This window comes from Lissotriton helveticus, chromosome 7 (genome assembly GCF_964261635.1).
Source record: "Lissotriton helveticus chromosome 7, aLisHel1.1, whole genome shotgun sequence".
Taxonomy (NCBI): Eukaryota; Metazoa; Chordata; class Amphibia; order Caudata; family Salamandridae; genus Lissotriton; species Lissotriton helveticus.
Window position 1 is genome coordinate 15,848,087 of NC_136068.1, and position 17,245 is coordinate 15,865,331.

General features: G+C 42.5%; 1 protein-coding gene across 1 annotated transcript in view; it reads right to left on the bottom strand.

Annotated features, from left to right (window-relative positions):
• Positions 1-16,893, bottom strand: part of LOC144766574 (cell adhesion molecule CEACAM8-like) — a 161,076-nt gene extending 144,183 nt beyond the window's left edge. The window contains exons 1-2 of the mRNA XM_078650374.1: positions 16,689-16,893; positions 13,072-13,440 (exon numbers count right to left, since the gene is read on the bottom strand). Of these exons, the coding sequence (XP_078506500.1) occupies positions 13,072-13,440; positions 16,689-16,758 (439 nt within the window). The 5' untranslated portion in view covers positions 16,759-16,893. The remainder of the gene's footprint in view (positions 1-13,071; positions 13,441-16,688) is intronic.
• Between the last annotated feature and the right edge of the window lie 352 nt (positions 16,894-17,245).

Below are 17,245 nucleotides of genomic sequence, written 5' to 3' on the forward strand. Positions count from 1 at the left end.
CATGAATAAGAAGAATCCACCTCTTGGAGAGGTGTTGGATTTCTTCTGGAGAAAGGAGTACCAAGCAAGAGGTGCTCCTCATATACATATGTTGCTGTGGATCAAGGATGCACCTAAATTTGGAACGGATCCAGAAGACTCAGTGATGAGTTTCATCCAACAGTATTCTACTTGTGCTGTTCCAAACGCAAAGGAGAAGAAAAGCCTAAGAGAAAAAGTTCTGCGTTTCCAAAGCCATCGATGTGGAAAGTACTGCCGTCGTAAATTCCGAAACAAGGACAAGTTCTACACTAAATGTCGTTTCGGCTTTCCACGACCGGTGATTTCTAAAGGAAGAGTAAACAGTTTGATGTCTTCGCTGCGACACAATGTCATGAAGAAATCACCTAAAAACACTTACAATTTGAAGAGGAACCAAGAGTCCAAGTACATCAACGACTACAACCCGGTGATTTTGTCCATGTGGAATGCTAACATGGATATACAGTTTGTGGCTGATAACTGTATGGCTGTGGCTCGGTATGTGACGTCTTACATCACCAAAAAAGAGAAGACAGAATTGAAGGATATGTGGGAGGACATTTCCCATGAAAAGAGCCTCAGCAAGAAGTTGTACAGTTTCAGTCTGAAGATGTTGTCGCATCGAGAAATCGGAGCGTACGAATGTTCTGACCGGTTGTCTTCAGCAAGTCTCTATGCCAAGTCCAGGAGTATCGTTTGGGCGAGTCTTGGTCTTGCAGCAACGCGTAATCGAGTTCTCAAACCTGTGCGGGAAATTGAGTATTTGGCGGAAAAGGAGCCAAACAGTACCAACATTTTGAAGACAAACATGTTGGATACATATTATCCAAATCGAAGCAGTCACCTCGAGAATGTTTGTCTGTATGAGGTTCTGCAAAATTACATATTCAAGAGGAACATCAAAGAAGATACTGAGAAAGGAGTGTATGCTGTAATAGGAAGTGAGGGATGTCTGGTCAAGCAAAGAAAATGCCACTTGGTAAACCATCGAAAATTGAGTGGTGAATCTCCTGAAAAAAAGGAGTTTTTCTATTTAGCACTTTTGCAACTTTTCAAGCCTTGGCGTGCAGAAGAGGAACTGCTTGGAGATTTCCTCTGTTACGAAGACTCTTTCAATGCCGCCAAGGAGACCATAGAATGTCCTGCTTTTCCCAAATATGTAGAAATGTTGAATGCGGAAATTGAGCAGGAAGCAACGATTGCAGCCGAGATTGCCTGAGACAGTTCTCAGGACAGTCAGAGTTCTGCTTCATTGAGTCAGGATCCACTAGGAGGACCTGTTATCGAAAATGAAGCTGCCACTGCTATGAATGAAGTGGAAAGAGCCATGGCACATGCTCAAGAGGATGCGGTTAACTTAGAAGAGTTGGAAAGACAACTCAACGTTGAGCAGAGGAAAATATATGACGAAGTTACCATGCAAATTGATCATGGATTAAGTCATGATAAGAAAGAGTGCTCATGTACGTCGTTGAAGCCTGTCCGACTGTACGTGAGTGGAGAAGCGGGAACTGGAAAAAGTTTCCTCATTAAAGCAATTTCATGCTATTTGCAGGAAAGGACAGAGTCATCGCTGTCTTGTGTTGTCACTGCTCCAACTGGACTGGCAGCACATAATATTAAAGGGATTACTTTACATCGTTTACTGATGCTGCCAGTGGAGCATGACAACAAATTACAATATCACAAGCTATCTGGAGATGCTTGTTTTGAAGTTTCAAGAATCTTGAGGAAAATGAAACTTCTTATCATTGACGAAGTAAGCATGGTTTCCAATGTCATGCTTGCCTTTGTGCATTTGAGGATGCAAGAAGTTCTCAAAACAGAGTATGATGTGTTATTTGGTGGCAAACACATCATTGTTTTCGGAGATCTTCTGCAGCTGACACCAGTGAAAGGGCAACCTGTGTTCAAAATGCTCACGCATCAAGATACCAGGAAGTGCCTAGGCAGCATTGGCAACGTCAATATATGGTTAAACTTCAATTATGCTGAACTGCATGAAAATATGCGTCAGGCGAAGGATGAAGTTTACAAGACTATTCTACAAGATGTTAGAATTGGAAAAGTGACCGAGCATGGGAAAGAAGCTTTACATGCACGATTACTGTCAAATTTATATCCAGAACAAGATGTTGTGCCTGAGAATATTTTTCAGAAAATTACTGAGAAGAAATCTGGAATATGTTTGATGCCAACTCTTGCAGAATGTGCCAAATTTAACAACAAAATGTTGCATTTAGAAAAGCAAGAGATTGTGAAACTGGAAGCTATTGATAGAGTAGAGCATATGGGATCAACAATTATTTTGTCTGAGAATCTGAAAACAAAATTGGATTCATTAGAGAAGAGTATATCTAAAACTGCAGGTTTTGAAAAGACTCTGAATGTGTGCTTGAACTGCCGTATAATTTTAAGAAGGAATTTACATGTTGAAAGAGGTCTGGTAAATGGATCAATGGGTACTGTTGTTGATTTTGTGAAATACAGAAATAGAGATGGAATTGAATTTTTAAAAATTAAATTTGATGGCATTGAGGAAGTACAGCTAATTGCTCGTTGTTCTGCTAGATTTTTGCTTGTAAAAGACTTATATGTTCGCCGTAAGCAGTTTCCTGATTTATATATTTAACTTTGCCAGACAGTAAATCAGTCTCCTTTAATAAGCTAGTAAAAGCAGCTGATCACAACATGGAGTGTAGCCAATGTAAATCTGAAATGATGTCAACATTATTTATACGAACATATGGCCAGTATGTCATTTTAATGTTCCAACGATGTAGGCCTGATGGAACAAAATTGACAACTTTAATTAAAAATGTTGTGGCTTCACAGTTGTCAATATCAGGAAGGACTTTTGTAACTGTAGCAATTATATATCATGACGGTCCTTCAATAACATCAGGACATTACACAGCTTATTTAAAGTCTAGAAATGGCTGGTCATTCTGCAATGATTCTGTTTTAATTTAAAAAAAAAAAATTGCCGTATGACCTTAAAAATTCTTACCTGGTGTTTTTAAAACCAAAATTTTAGGGAAAGAATCTCGGGATGTGCTCTGAGGAATTTCAAGAAGTTCTAATGGCTCCTACACGATTTGGCCTTGAGGATAAGTGTAGTACAGAGACATAACTTCTTACCATAACACTGGACGTCATGGAAAAATAACTGCACTTTGAATGAGTTCAGAAAAACTATTTCTTTTTATAAGCTAATTCAAGCAGCCAATCAAAACATGGAGTAGAGGGAATGTAAGTCTGCAATGCTGTCTACTGTTTTATATTGCTTTGTGATTAAAAGTGATGTAGAGAATTAAATAATTGTAGTAGTCATAGAGGTAGTGTAAGTCTGCTTCATAGTAAGCAGTATCAGTGTCATAGGAAATGTAGAACATGAGTGAGCAAGAAGGGTAAGATATTAGTAGTCCAGGATTGTGAAAATGATCTTCAACATTTTAATTCTGAAAGTTGCGGAAATATAAAATGACGGGATTGGCTTACAAGAATTCCAAGAGTTATAAATGGCTCTTACACGATTTGGCCTTGTGGAAACGTGTGGTAGAGAGCGAGAAGTCATTTATTGTATGTAGCATATTTTTCAAAACGATGGAGGTTTTCTTTCAGAAAGTGGCGGGCTGAAAGTAATAACAGCACAACAGAGTGTAAGCTGTTCATAGGACATCCTTCGACGTCATGGAAAGTAAGTTAACTTTAAGGAGTTCTGAATTCTGATTTGTTATGTTGTATGGGTTTTTTAAACACAATCATTTTGATTGTGTTTTTTTTTCCCCGCTGTTATATGATGAATACCTTCAAGTCACTGTTTTTAGTGAAATTTGATACATTCTGAGAACAGCAAAAATAAACCATTTAACATGTATAATTAATTCTGTACTGTTTGCATTTATGATGTACATTTAGAACTGTGTATGAGGCATGGAGAAGGAGAGGCTTCTGTAAGTGTCAAAGTTGTTGCATACAGTGTTCACATTCTACGTAGTCTTTCATATGATAGACTACATTCCCACAATGAGATACTTAAGCAAAGGAAACACAGGTGATATGATTGTGGAATGAGCAAAAAAAATTGCACGTTTTTCAATTATATTACCTGTGTTTCCTAACATTACACATCACATTGTGTAGATGAGGTTTAGGCCTGTTCCAGGAGACAGAGGAGGTCTGACATTTGTTCAAGAGTGCAGTGGACATGACTCACTTCGTTGGTAGGTCTGCACATGTATTATCTCCTCTGTATTCTTCAACAAACCTAAATTTCATCTGCAACCCTGAGTAGGACTTACCTGAAACAAATCTGTGGATAGGTTACACCTTATCAGCATCTTGAAACAATCATTTAAAATGTTAGGATCAGATTTATGATGGGCGTGCGCCTCTTTTGCGCCGCTGTGGGTCAGTTTTGTGTAAAAGATGCACCATGTTGCAAGATAGGTTTCAGTTCATCTCCAGCAAGATACCATCAGTTTGAAATGTATATAATTAGCACTGTGTAGGGGGCATGCAGAAGCTGAAGCTTTTGTAAGTGTCAAAGTTGTTGCATGCAGTGTGCATTTCTGGGTACTGTTTCATATGCTGGACTACATCTGCACTATGAGATACCTAAGCAAAGGCAACACAGGTGATGTGATTGTGAAATGAGGAAAAGAAACTCCACATTTTTCAATTACATCACCTGTGTTTCCTAAGTTTACGAATGACATTGTGCAGATGAAGTTTAGGTCTGTCCACGGACACAGAAGAGGTCTGGCCTTTGTTCAAGAGTGAAGTGGACATGACTTACTTCATTGGTAGGCTTTCACATGTATTATGTCCTTTGTATTCTTCAACAAGCGTAAATTTGATCTGCAACCCTGAGTATGCCTCACCTTAAACAAACCTCTGGAGAGGCCACACCTTATCGTCATCCTGAAGTAATCATTTAAAATGTTAGGGACAGATTTATGATAGGTGTATGCCTCTTTTGCACCACTGTGCGTCACTTTTGTGACGCATTGGCGGTGGAAAAGATTTGCTATGAGGCGACAAAATTACAAATTGATGCATCTAGGCAGATGTGTCATGCTGTAAAAAACCCGTGCCACATGAAACCGATGCAGCAGTGATGCAAAAGATGCAGCATGTTGCAAGACAGGCCTCACTTCATCTCCAACAAGATAAGAAGCTGAGTCTTCTGTAAATGTCAAAATTGTTGTATACACTGCTCAACTTTTGTGTACTCTTTGATATGCTAGACTCCATCTGCACTATGAGATACCTAAGCAAAGGAAACACAGGTGATGTGATTGTGAAATGAGGAAAAGAAACTCCACATTTTTCAATTACATCACCTGTGTTTCCTAAGTTTACGAATGACATTGTGCAGATGAACTTTAGGTCTGTCCACGGACACAGAAGAGGTCTGGCGTTTGTTCAAGAGTGAAGTGGACATGATTTACTTCATTGGTAGACCTTCACATGTATTATGTCCTCTGTTCTCTTCAACAACTCGAAATTTCATTTCGAACCCTGAGTAGGCCTTACCTCAAACAAACCTCTGGATAGGACACATCTTATTGGCATCTTGAAACAATCATTTAAAATGTTAGTGTCTTGCGACACTTTTGTGAGACAACAGCAGTGCAAAAAATGCACCATGTTCTAAGATAGGCCTCACTTCATCTGCATCAAGATACTGTTAGTTTAAAATTTATATCTTTAGGACTGTGTAGGGGGCCTGGAGAAGCAGAAGCTTCTGTAAGTGTCAAAGTTGTTGAAAAACTGTTTCTCCTTCAATCTTTTCCCTTGTCTTTTCTAATTTTTAAATACATGTTTTAATATTTTTCAAATGTTTGTTCTCTCTTTCACAGATTGAAAGTATAAAAATAAAAAGTGAGTAATTTAACGACAATTATAAGGTAAATATTTTGTAGTCTTTTCGTTACATTTCTATCACATTCACCTACTATTAGTTCCACAGCTTCATTTCTTTAACCCTCAGTTTCCTGCCTTTGCTACTTCCCTCATTCCTTTCTCTATTACCTACTTACTCTACTCCTTCCACTCCTTTTCTCAGTCCCTCTCTTCTCATAGTTCCTCACTCTTGTTCACTCACTCCGTCTCTATTACTCTTAGTGTCTTTGACTGATCACTCTTTCACTACTTGTTCATTATGCTTTTTCTGTGTAGTTGAAGCACACTAAGGGGCATATTATGAACACAGCCAATAAAATTATTGCTGTTTTTATCGGCAGAAAACTGCTGCAAAAGTGGTTTTAGCGGCAGTTTTCTGCCGCAAAAGCGGCTTAAGCGACACATTTCTGCCGATAAAAGCTGCAAAACTTTTATTGCCTATGTTGATAATATGGCCCTATGTTATTTACATTTCTTTGCTGTTTCAATTATTCTTTTTCTGTTACTTCTTCTTTTCTGCTTTCTGTTTTTTCTCTCTGTTATTCCACATGTTTTAATCTTATTTTGAACATTCACTCATATTCTCTAAGAAACTCTTCTTTGTTATTGTGCTACTCTCTTTTTTTTCTTTCACTTCCTTATCTATTTTGTTTTTCACAATTATATCCTCTTCCCTCTTTTCTTCGATAAATAAATCTATTAAACAGTATCTCTGGTTTAGACCCTATAGCTGTCTTTGTTTTAACATTACTCTCTGTTTACTTCCCTTATACTTACTCTTCTTTTTTTTTTTTTGGTTCGCTCCCGGTTCGCGTACCGGGGAGCGAACGGGGAAGCGAACCAAAAGAAATAGAGGTTGCCAGAGTGCTAAACATTCTAGCAATTTTTTTTGAAAGGGGAGGTAGTTCTGAAAATAACTTTTTTTTTAATGTTTTTGTTGTTTTATATTTTTTTTTATTTTTCTGAACATTTTTTGTTTTTTTTGTATTTTTTGAACAGTTTTATGTTTTTTTTGTTTTTTTGGAGGGGAAACAACAAAAAACAGGCATTGGAAAGGGCTCAACAGGAGCAAAAAAAAATGTACTGTCTGGGGCGTTTAGAGCACTTGTGATTTTCATAAGCTCGGTTGATTAAGGTAATGCTCATATTGGCACATGACAGTAATGTACCGCAATACAAACAGGTAATCTTCATATGGATAAAGTTGTCCTGAATGTTTGGCACGGTTTCCCGTGCCTCTGCTCCTGTCAAAGATAGCTGTGTTGATGTCGTGGCCACAGGAGTTGGTGGGTTGTCCTGCAGGTCACGCATCTCTGCCCAGCTGTAGTTTAATGGATGCCACCTGCTCATGTGACGATGCATGGTGTAGTTGCCGAAGCTATACTTTTTTAAGGTGCCTCTAGATAAGTCCTCCTTACATATGAGGCACGTGACATATCTAGCATTAACTTTCTTCTGCCCTTCAGGGATTGAAAAAAACTGCCAAATAAAACTGGTTTTACGATGAGAAACCCGGGGCTCCTCTTGTAAAAACTGTGGTCCTTCTGTCTCCTCTTCCTCTTGTTCATCCTCTTCCTCCTCTGTGTTGCTGATGAACTGGGGAGGTGGTCCTCTCTTCCCATGAGGAGGTGGTGGTGGTGGTGGGGGTCCACCAGCTGAAGCTACCAATGAAGCCATTGCTCAAATATCAAAAAAGGTTTTCCTCTCACAAAGATGAAAGTCAGAGTGAGGAAAGAAGGAGGGGTTTTCATCATTTGGGAAAAACAATAGTTCTAAACCAATGAAAAGTGTTATTTTTAGGTCACCTGACCTAGCCTTACATCATTATGAAACCAAAAGTGAAATGAACCAATGAAAAGTTTTATTAACAAGTCACATGACCTGTTACGCTTATGTTACGCGCTGCGGAACGCGCCCCGGATCGCTTCCGGGTCGCTGCGCTTCGCGCCTCGGTTCGCGCTCCGGAGCACTTACGGGTCCGCTAACGCGGAGCGTCATAAGACGCATTACGCGGCAACGCGTTACATCGAGCTTTCGCGACGCGCCCCAGATCGCTTCCGGGGAGCTGCGCATCGCGTCTCAGTTCGCGTACCGGAGCACTTCCGGGTGCGCTAACGCGGCGCGTCATAAGACGCATTACGCGACAACGTGATACGTCGCGCTTCCGCGACACGTCACGATGTTGATTTCTAACGCGGCAGTTGCGCAAACGGAACGTTTACCGGTTCGCAGACCGGGTCGCGGCATTAAATTGAGCTAACGGGAAGCTTCCCGGTTCGCGAACCGGGAGCGAACAAAAAAAAATATTTAAAAAAAAATGATTAATAAACATATAAAATATATTTTTGGATTTAAAGAAGAATACATTTTACAGCTACAGATATTAGCTTTTAAAAAACCAATGAAATTCACTGAAAAAACCATAGGTTATATACCATATATAGTTAGGAATTAGCATTTACAAAACCTTGAAAATTCACTGAAAAAACCATAGGTTATAGACCATATATAGTTAGGAATTAGCATTTACAAAACCTTGAAAATTCACTGAAAAAACCATAAGTTATAGACCATATATAGTTAGGAATTAGCATTTAAAAAAACTTATTTTACTCACACAAAACCATTGAAATTCCATATATAGTTAGTTGTACTAACTATATATCGCGCACCCGCAATCCACTGCTGATCATGTCACATATTACATCATTCATGACATGGTCAGTGACATCACTGATGACATCACTGATGACATCTCAAATGACATCACTGATGACATCACTGATGACATCTCAAATGACATCACTGATGACATCACTGATGACATCACTGATGACATCACTGATGACATCACTGATGTCATCTCAAATGACATCACTAATGACATCACTGATGACATCACTGATGACATCTCAAATGACATCTCAAATGACATCACTGATGACATCTCATTTGACATTACTGATCACATCACTGATGACATCATTCATGTGATATTATGATGAACCTCTTCAGACTCTTATATAACCTTAGATACACTCAGTGTAAACATACACTCACAGACTGTCACTCATCCATGGAGTTACTCACACACCTAGTCAGTCATGCAAAGAATCAATCACACCTCCATTTCCTCAACTATACAGTTATACACACCTTACTTATTCAAACATATACTAAAACATATTTACTCACTTATACAATCCTGGATACAAGTTCACAATGATCCATACAGCCACTCACACATTCACTGGCTCTTATGCACAGTTATTTATATATGTCAACTCTCACATGTACTGTATTTTACATATGTACTTACTTTGACATGTAGCACTGAGATATCCATTCACTCACCAATACACTCATGCACACAGTCAACCGCCCATACAGCTGTTTCCACATGCACTTTTGAACCCATACATCTAGTGAATCAACTGCTCACACATCTATGCACAGAGTCATACACCTCCCAGCCACCCACACACACACTCAGTCTCCCATACAAATGCTTGAGCAACCAATCAATAACCCATATAGTTACTCATATAGCTACTGATAAACACATGCAGCAGTTTACAGAACAACAGACATAATGATGCACAAATTAAGACAGTTTAGTCACTAACCCATGCACTCAGTGAGACACATTTAATCACTCACTCATACAGTCAGTCATGCCCCTACTAAATCCTTCATCCAGACACTTATACATCCACTCATTCTTCAATATGTAAGACATATTTTAACTTTACAGAAAAATACAGTCACTGGATGTTGTCATCAGTGATGTCATCAGTGATGTCATTTGAGATGTCATCAGTGATGTCATCAGTGATGTCACTGACCATGTCATGAATGATGTAATATGTGACATGATCAGCAGTGGATTGCGGGTGCGCGATATATAGTTAGTACAACTAACTATATATGGAATTTCAATGGTTTTGTGTGAGTAAAATAAGGTTTTTTAAATGCTAATTCCTAACTATATATGGTCTATAACTTATGGTTTTTTCAGTGAATTTTCAAGGTTTTGTAAATGCTAATTCCTAACTATATATGGTCTATAACCTATGGTTTTTTCAGTGAATATATATATACATACAAGCAAATCACAGATTTAAGCATTAAAAAAATAATTAAAAGTGCAGAAAAATCAATGTGAGACTCATAGATGGACAGCTAACTCCTCCCCAGCATTCAGGCCACCTGGTTTCTTGGTCTGGTTCTCAATGATATGACGAGACTCTAGCCTGCGTAGCTGAAGCAGCCTATTTCCTCCCCTTATATCTGCCGGTACTTGGTCCATGCAGTAAAAGCTAAGGAGTTCTCGGTTGCTTTGGTGGGACACTTCAAAGTGTCTCGCCACTGGATAAGTGGGATCTTTATTCTGTATGGCCCTCAAGTGTTCTAAGATCCTGATTTATATTATATATATATATATATAAGCTGTTTTGTAACGCGCTCAATTACTACCAGAGTATCCTGGCGCGGTATAATGCTGGGGAACCCGTCCTGGCTTTCCCTGTGGGATGGTCCCTACTGGGAGTCCCCAAGGTGAAGCCAGGCATCCCTGGCGTTGATGGGGCCTTTGTGGAGATTAGGCAAGCTAATGCCCAGAGTTGCCGAGTGGAACCCCTGGTTAGACAAGTGTCCGAGGGTAACACAAGACCTCGAGTTCCTGGAGTGAGACAAGTGTCCGAGGGTCACACAAGACCCCGAGCTCCTGGAGTTAGACAAGTGTCTGAGGGTCGCACAAGACCCCGAGCTCCTGGAATAAGACAAGTGTCCGAGGGTCAAACAAGACTCTGAGCTCCTGGAGTAAGACAAGTGTCCGAGGGTCACACAAGACCCTGAGCTCCTGGAGTAAGACAAGTGTCCGAGGGTCGCACAAGACCCCGAGCTCCTGGAGTAAGACAAGTGTCCGAGGGTCACTCAAGACCCCGAGCTCCTGGAGTGAGACAAGTGTCCGAGGGTCACACAAGACCCCAAGCTCCTGGAGTAAGACAAGTGTCCGAGGGTCACTCAAGACCCTGAGCTCCTGGAGTAAGACAAGTGTCCGAGGGTCACTCAAGACCCTGAGCTCCTGGAGTAAGACAAGTGTCCAAGGGTCACACACAAGACCCCGAGCTCCTGGAGTAAGACAAGTGTCCGAGGGTCACTCAAGACCCCGAGCTCCTGGAGTAAGACAAGTGTCCGAGGGTCACTCAAGACCCTGAGCTCCTGGAGTAAGACAAGTGTCCGAGCGTCACTCAAGACCCTGAGCTCCTGGAGTAAGACAAGTGTCCAAGGGTCACACACAAGACCCCGAGCTCCTGGAGTAAGACAAGTATCCAAGTGTCTGAGGGTCACACAAGACCCTGAGCTCCTGGAGTAAGACGAGTGTCCGAGGGTCACTCAAGACCCTGAGCTCCTGGAGTAAGACAAGTGTCCAAGGGTCACACACAAGACCCTGAGCTCCTGGAGTAAGACAAGTATCCAAGTGTCCGAGGGTCACACAAGACCCCGAGCTCCTGGAGTAAGACAAGTGTGTACAGGTGGCAGCAGGGCCGGCCTTAACACTGGTGGTGCCCTGTGCGACAATGTCTGTTGGCGCCCCCCCAATGAGCACCTCTGCCACGGATTCCTTCACTAGCACCCTTTAACGGTGCCCCCTCAAGTCTCCGTAACCACTGACTCTCAGATTCATTACGATTTATAGCACCTCTCTTACCAGTGTAAGGTGTCTGAGCACTTTACATCACACAAACATTGCACAGAGACAATCAGGTAGATTCATCATGGTCCCGATTTGCGAGTCCTTAATAGCGATTATTAAGGAATCGCTATTAAGGACTCTCAAATCGGGATTCATGTAGAAATTGCAAAAGAAATTGCGATTCCTACAGCCTCCTTATTTGCGATTAGCAAATTGCTAATCGCAAATAAGGAATAACTCCCCATTCATTCTTACGGGCCTAAAGGCCCATAGGAATGAATGGGGAGTCAATCCTTATTTGCGATTAGCAATTTGCTAATCGCAAATAAGAATGCGATTTCAAGGGTGCCAGGGGTGTCCAAAGGACACCCTGTAGCACCCCTGAAATGGAAATGTAGCCTTATGTTGCACACACACATGTCCAAAGGACATGTGTGTGTGTAACATACCACTTAGAAAAATGCACTAAAGTGCATTTTTCTAAGTTTTCGCTATTTACCACGAAGTCAGACTTCGTGGTAAATAGCGGCCGGAAATTGCAAATTTGCATATTTTAAAAGTTTCTTGAATTGCATTTAAGGAATCTCAAATAGAGATTCCTTAAATGTAATTCCTCACAAATATGCGATTTCGCAAATAGCGATTTTTGCATTTGGGATGATGAATCCCAAATGCAAAAATTGCGCTCGCAAAGGGCCAGATTCTGAAAATCTGGCCCTTTGCGAGCCGAATTTTCGTTCATGAATCTAGCTGAATGATATGTGTGTAAATCACTGTATGGGAAATGTTACATCAGCCAGGACTACGAGGAGTAGTGTAGGAGTGACATGCCATCGATGCTGGTAGGCAATATAGTTTAAGAGTCCTTATTCTGGTAAGGCGCTAATTCAGAATGTAAAACATAACATCATGGTTAGGGCTTCGCTTTAATAATAAGAATTGTTTTCTAATCAAATGAAGCCTTTGGGCAAGATTAGGATGATGAAAGACTGGGCAAAAAAGCATATAGCTCCAACATATACCTCGCAGTTTGCAAGCAGCTCTTTGATTGCAGTTAATAGCTCAATGTTCAATATTAGAATTTTGACTTATAAAAGACAAGTAACAAAAGGAGCTCTCTTGAAAAAGCAGGAACCCACCAACCTATTTACATTATAGGCACTTTGTTATTTGCATCGTACACGTTCTTAGCAGCAGGGACTTTAACCCTCTGCGCTACCTTAGGATGAGACAACACTTCACCGGAGTTTCCTTGACATTTTAACTGATGCCTTAAAATTGCTGAGGCCAGAAACGCCGCAGCAGGAGGTGCTTTTAAAATGATAATATACTTGGGAAAATCATGCCCCGACCCCAAGTCAGCGCCCGGTGCGGTGGCACCCATCGCACCCCCCTAGTAGCAGGCCTGGGTGGCAGTGCCAGGACAGGTGTGGCGACCTTACCGTGCACTCTGAGCTGTGCTGTGGCCTCCTGTAGCCCCCTCGGGTCTATCCTCATTCGCACGGTGTAGTTTCCGCTGTGATCCGTCTGCACATCTGTGATCCGCAAAGACCCGTCCGGGAGCACAGACTCTCGGCCGGTGGATCCAGAACCATAGAACGGAGGAGCATCGCTGTCAAAGAGACCGAAGATTTGGTCCTTTGCGTCTGTCCCTCCGCCCCTGTACCAGTTACAGTACCGGAAACGCCCCTCGTACCGCACAGACAGGGTGACGTTGTCTCCCACCGCCGCGGTCACCACATCTGGAGTGATTGACAGCTGCGCCGCTGTGCACTGGAGCAATGACGTCACCCAGACTGACGTCACCCAGGCTGAAAGAAAACACAGAAGAGAAACAACATTAGAGGCGCTGCGGCTGAACCCCAAAAACAACAGACACCAGTGGGTGCGGAGAGACAAAGTCGACTGTAACTAGATGAATGGATTACACAAAAGCATCACAATATCAGCGCAGAGCTGCAACTTCTACACTTGAAGTCCTAGACAACTTATTTTAAATAAATACACAATTATCACAATTCATTCAAGAAAAACTACCTGATAAAATATACATAGTTATTCCCCCAGTTAACTCCATAATCCTATGCCAGGGTTACCGTATAATACACAATCTAAACTCAGCCTATGTCCGGCTCTCACAGAGAGTGTGATGTAAACAAGGGTCTTGTCTCTTCACCCTCCTCGGTGTTAACTCAGTAACCGTGACCAGTCTCCAGAGTGTGTTGTAAACAAGGGTCTTGTCTCTTCACCCTCCTCGGTGTTAACTCAGTAACCTGGACCAGTCTCCACAAACCTTGGCAGCATCACTGACCCGAGACCCCTAATGTCCATTACAAAGGCTTCAGGAGTTTAACCCGATCAACCTTTACTTCTGAACAGACACAAGGGCTGACTCTCGAGTCAGCTGTAGGGTCACCGAGGTGCCCACGCCTACTATGAAAGACGCGTCACTTCCCCCACCAGCCCTGATGGCAGATATTGTCAATAACAGGGGTCTGCATCTCATCAATTCTCTCCTCAAAGCCGCCTCACTGGACGGGATCAATAAATCTATGGGTTTTGAGATCTGAGGGTCTCTGGAGCGGAGTGACCTGCCTGTAGGTTCTCACCACATGTAGGGCACATTTACTAAACTTTCACGCACTGCAGCGCACCAAGCAACGCTTCTGCGCTGCGTGAAAGGGAGTGAGCAGAAATAGACACTAGTTACAAGGATATGGATCATTCCAGCTCTCCTCTTGCACTGGTGCACGGTGTGCTGCCTAGCGCCAACACAGGCACCATGGTGCACAATAGCGCCTGCAGTAGAGACAGGATTGTTTTTGTGCAGGAAATTATAACTTCCTGCACAAATTTAAGGCATCAAGACATGTCCTCTTTCTATGTGCGCTGCAGAATGCAGCTCCTGTGGAAAAATAAAATAATGAGGAGAAATAAAGATGCTTCTCCTCGATGCACTCCAATGTTCACACATTCCCTGGGTTACTCGTCGTTGTAACTATGGGAATGCGCCATCATCCTTGGGTGGACACATGGCAACGCTCTACCCATGAAATGCCTCCCAAGTAGAAATGCAGTGAAACGCAGCAGGTGTAACAAAATTGTGTTGCATTTCTTTACAAAGCTGTGTGACGTGGCACAAATTGCCCTTGCGCGGCTTTGCAAATCTTACTGTTGACTTTGCATTGTCCGTGTGTCACCTTTCATGACCATCAAAGCTTAGTTACTTAAGGAGAGCTGAAGAGCATTGAACAGTAACTCATCTCTCGGCCCACCCACAGCTTGTACTTCTCATTGGAGGAGGGACATGCCTGTTACGCAGGCTGGTTGCCCATTGGACGGGAACGAGGCCTATCACAGTGTGGCCAACCCCTGTTGATGAGCGTGGTTCTGAGGTTAGCTTGAGGATGACTGCTACTAACCTGTCTTCAGTAGAGAGTTTATCACCAAATGTTATTGATCCATGGATTCACATTGGTTGTAGAGTTCATTCCAAATGCTTCCAATCCCTTCCTGTGAGAATCGCAGCAGAAACATCTGAAGGAAGGAAGGACACCCACTGCTCGCTGGAGCTTTGTATTTGAAAAGGAAGGGAATTCTGTAATTTAGGACCTTGCAATGAAAAGAGCATCACACAAGAGGACGAGAAGGAAGGATAGTTCTCAGCAGCACAACTAACGATGAAGGAGATGGCAAAACACGCTTTCAAGACACAAAGGTGAGGCGTACAACCCACACAAGAGAACAAGTAAGGGGGGTTCTCCACTCCCACCAGGCACGTCAGAGAGATCATAGCAAGGCATGGCTCACATTCAGGAATACCTTCAAAAGTAAGAATTCGGAAGGTTGGGCAAAAGATAAGGGGACGTTTGGGAGATCAATCAATCAATCAATCAATCAGTAGATTTATAAAGCGATTCCCGTCCCCGATGAGGGCATCCAGGCGGAGATCACCGAAGTTGCATCAAGGACCGATAGACAGAGGAACCAGAGGCAGAGGGTTTCTCTGGTGAATCTTATAAAATATGTGGTGACGTTATGGCCTAAGTGCTGGCCAAGAGTTTCAAGAATCTGTTGACCATGGGAAAGAGTGTGAGTTCTGGTGCAGAGAAACAATATTGAGGAAGAAATATCGAATTGCTCAAATATTGTGGGAAAAATATCGTTGGTAGGAATATCGACAGAAAAATCATGGTGGTCAAGAATATCTATTTTAGGTAAGTAATATTGCTAAAAAAAATATAGACGTGTTTAATATCGTTTGTAAAAATATAGGGGGTCATTACGATGGCGGAAGACCCGCCACAGCCAGCTGTGCGGTGGCGGGCTCTGCCTGCCAAATTAGGATGGCGGGGGAATCCTCAGTGCAGCATGGTGGTCACAAAGACCACCCACCACTGTTCCCCAAGGCGGTCCTTTTCTGGAGAGGGCTCTGTACACACATCAGGCTCCCTACTCTTCACCTTTCTCCCAGATCATCTCCATGTGGATCAAGGTCTCATGAAGGTCATGCAAAGAGGTGAATGTCTCCCAGATACCAGGGCACATGACCTCGGATAGAGGTCATGGACAGCAAACAACTCTCACCTTGGAGATTAGGAGGCATTAGGTCACCTTATAACAATGGTTCACGGATAGTTCACAATTAGGAACAATAGTGCACACAAATAGTGCACATCTTGTAACAGTAGTGGACTAACTGTAGGAACACTCACCCTGTGTCACTCCGTCACCTCTTTAATTCCCAACCTATCTTCTTGGGAGACTTCTCAAGGTATTTTAAGTGCATTATACAAACAATGAAAGAACATATTAAAGAACAATTCAGAAACACGCCTACCTCTTTTATCTCCCTGCCTACGTCATGCTTACGTCATTCATGGGAGACATGGCTTTCCACAATCTTAGATTTTGGAGCTACCGATACAGCAATTAATTAGTAATGATGTGAGGTTAGTGTCCTCTACCTATAGATGACGCAATGTGTGACCCTGGGGATCTCCTGTGCGTGCAGAAACTACAGGCACCGTTCATAGAGTCTCGCTGTGAGTTGCCTCACCTGTGTGGATCCAGCCCCAGCCGCCATGAACTCGTCCACTCGGCCTCCAGCTCTTCAGGGAAATAACCATCGTGCTTCAAACACCACGAGCTGAGCTCACACTTGAGCTGCGAGAAGAGTTCAGTGTGGAGATCCCGCCCTGTGTCCTCACTCCCCTGTCTGCAGGGACAGGACTCCTGAGCCTTTCACGATCTGATCCTTTCACAGTCCTGTGTGCAGTGAGAGTGCCTGCTCTTGTCCTATCTCCAGACAGTCTCCTCCAGCCCTCTGCTGCAAGGATGCCTCCTCCCCTCTCACCAGCTGTGACTCCATGGGTCTGTGGTTAGAGTTGGTCACTTTTCTAAGAAACACCTCTGCTTGGGTTTATTTCACCATCAAGTCAGTTCCTCTTCTCTAGCAGGAAACGGTTCCCTCGCATTTGGTTATATTTTTAACTTTGCAAGCCTGCTATCTCAGACAGGACATGGAGACACTGTAGCCCAGATCAAGAATGATTTTGCATCGAGTTTGCATCACTTATCTAACACAGACCTGAAGCAAAATCTAGGTTGGTCTTC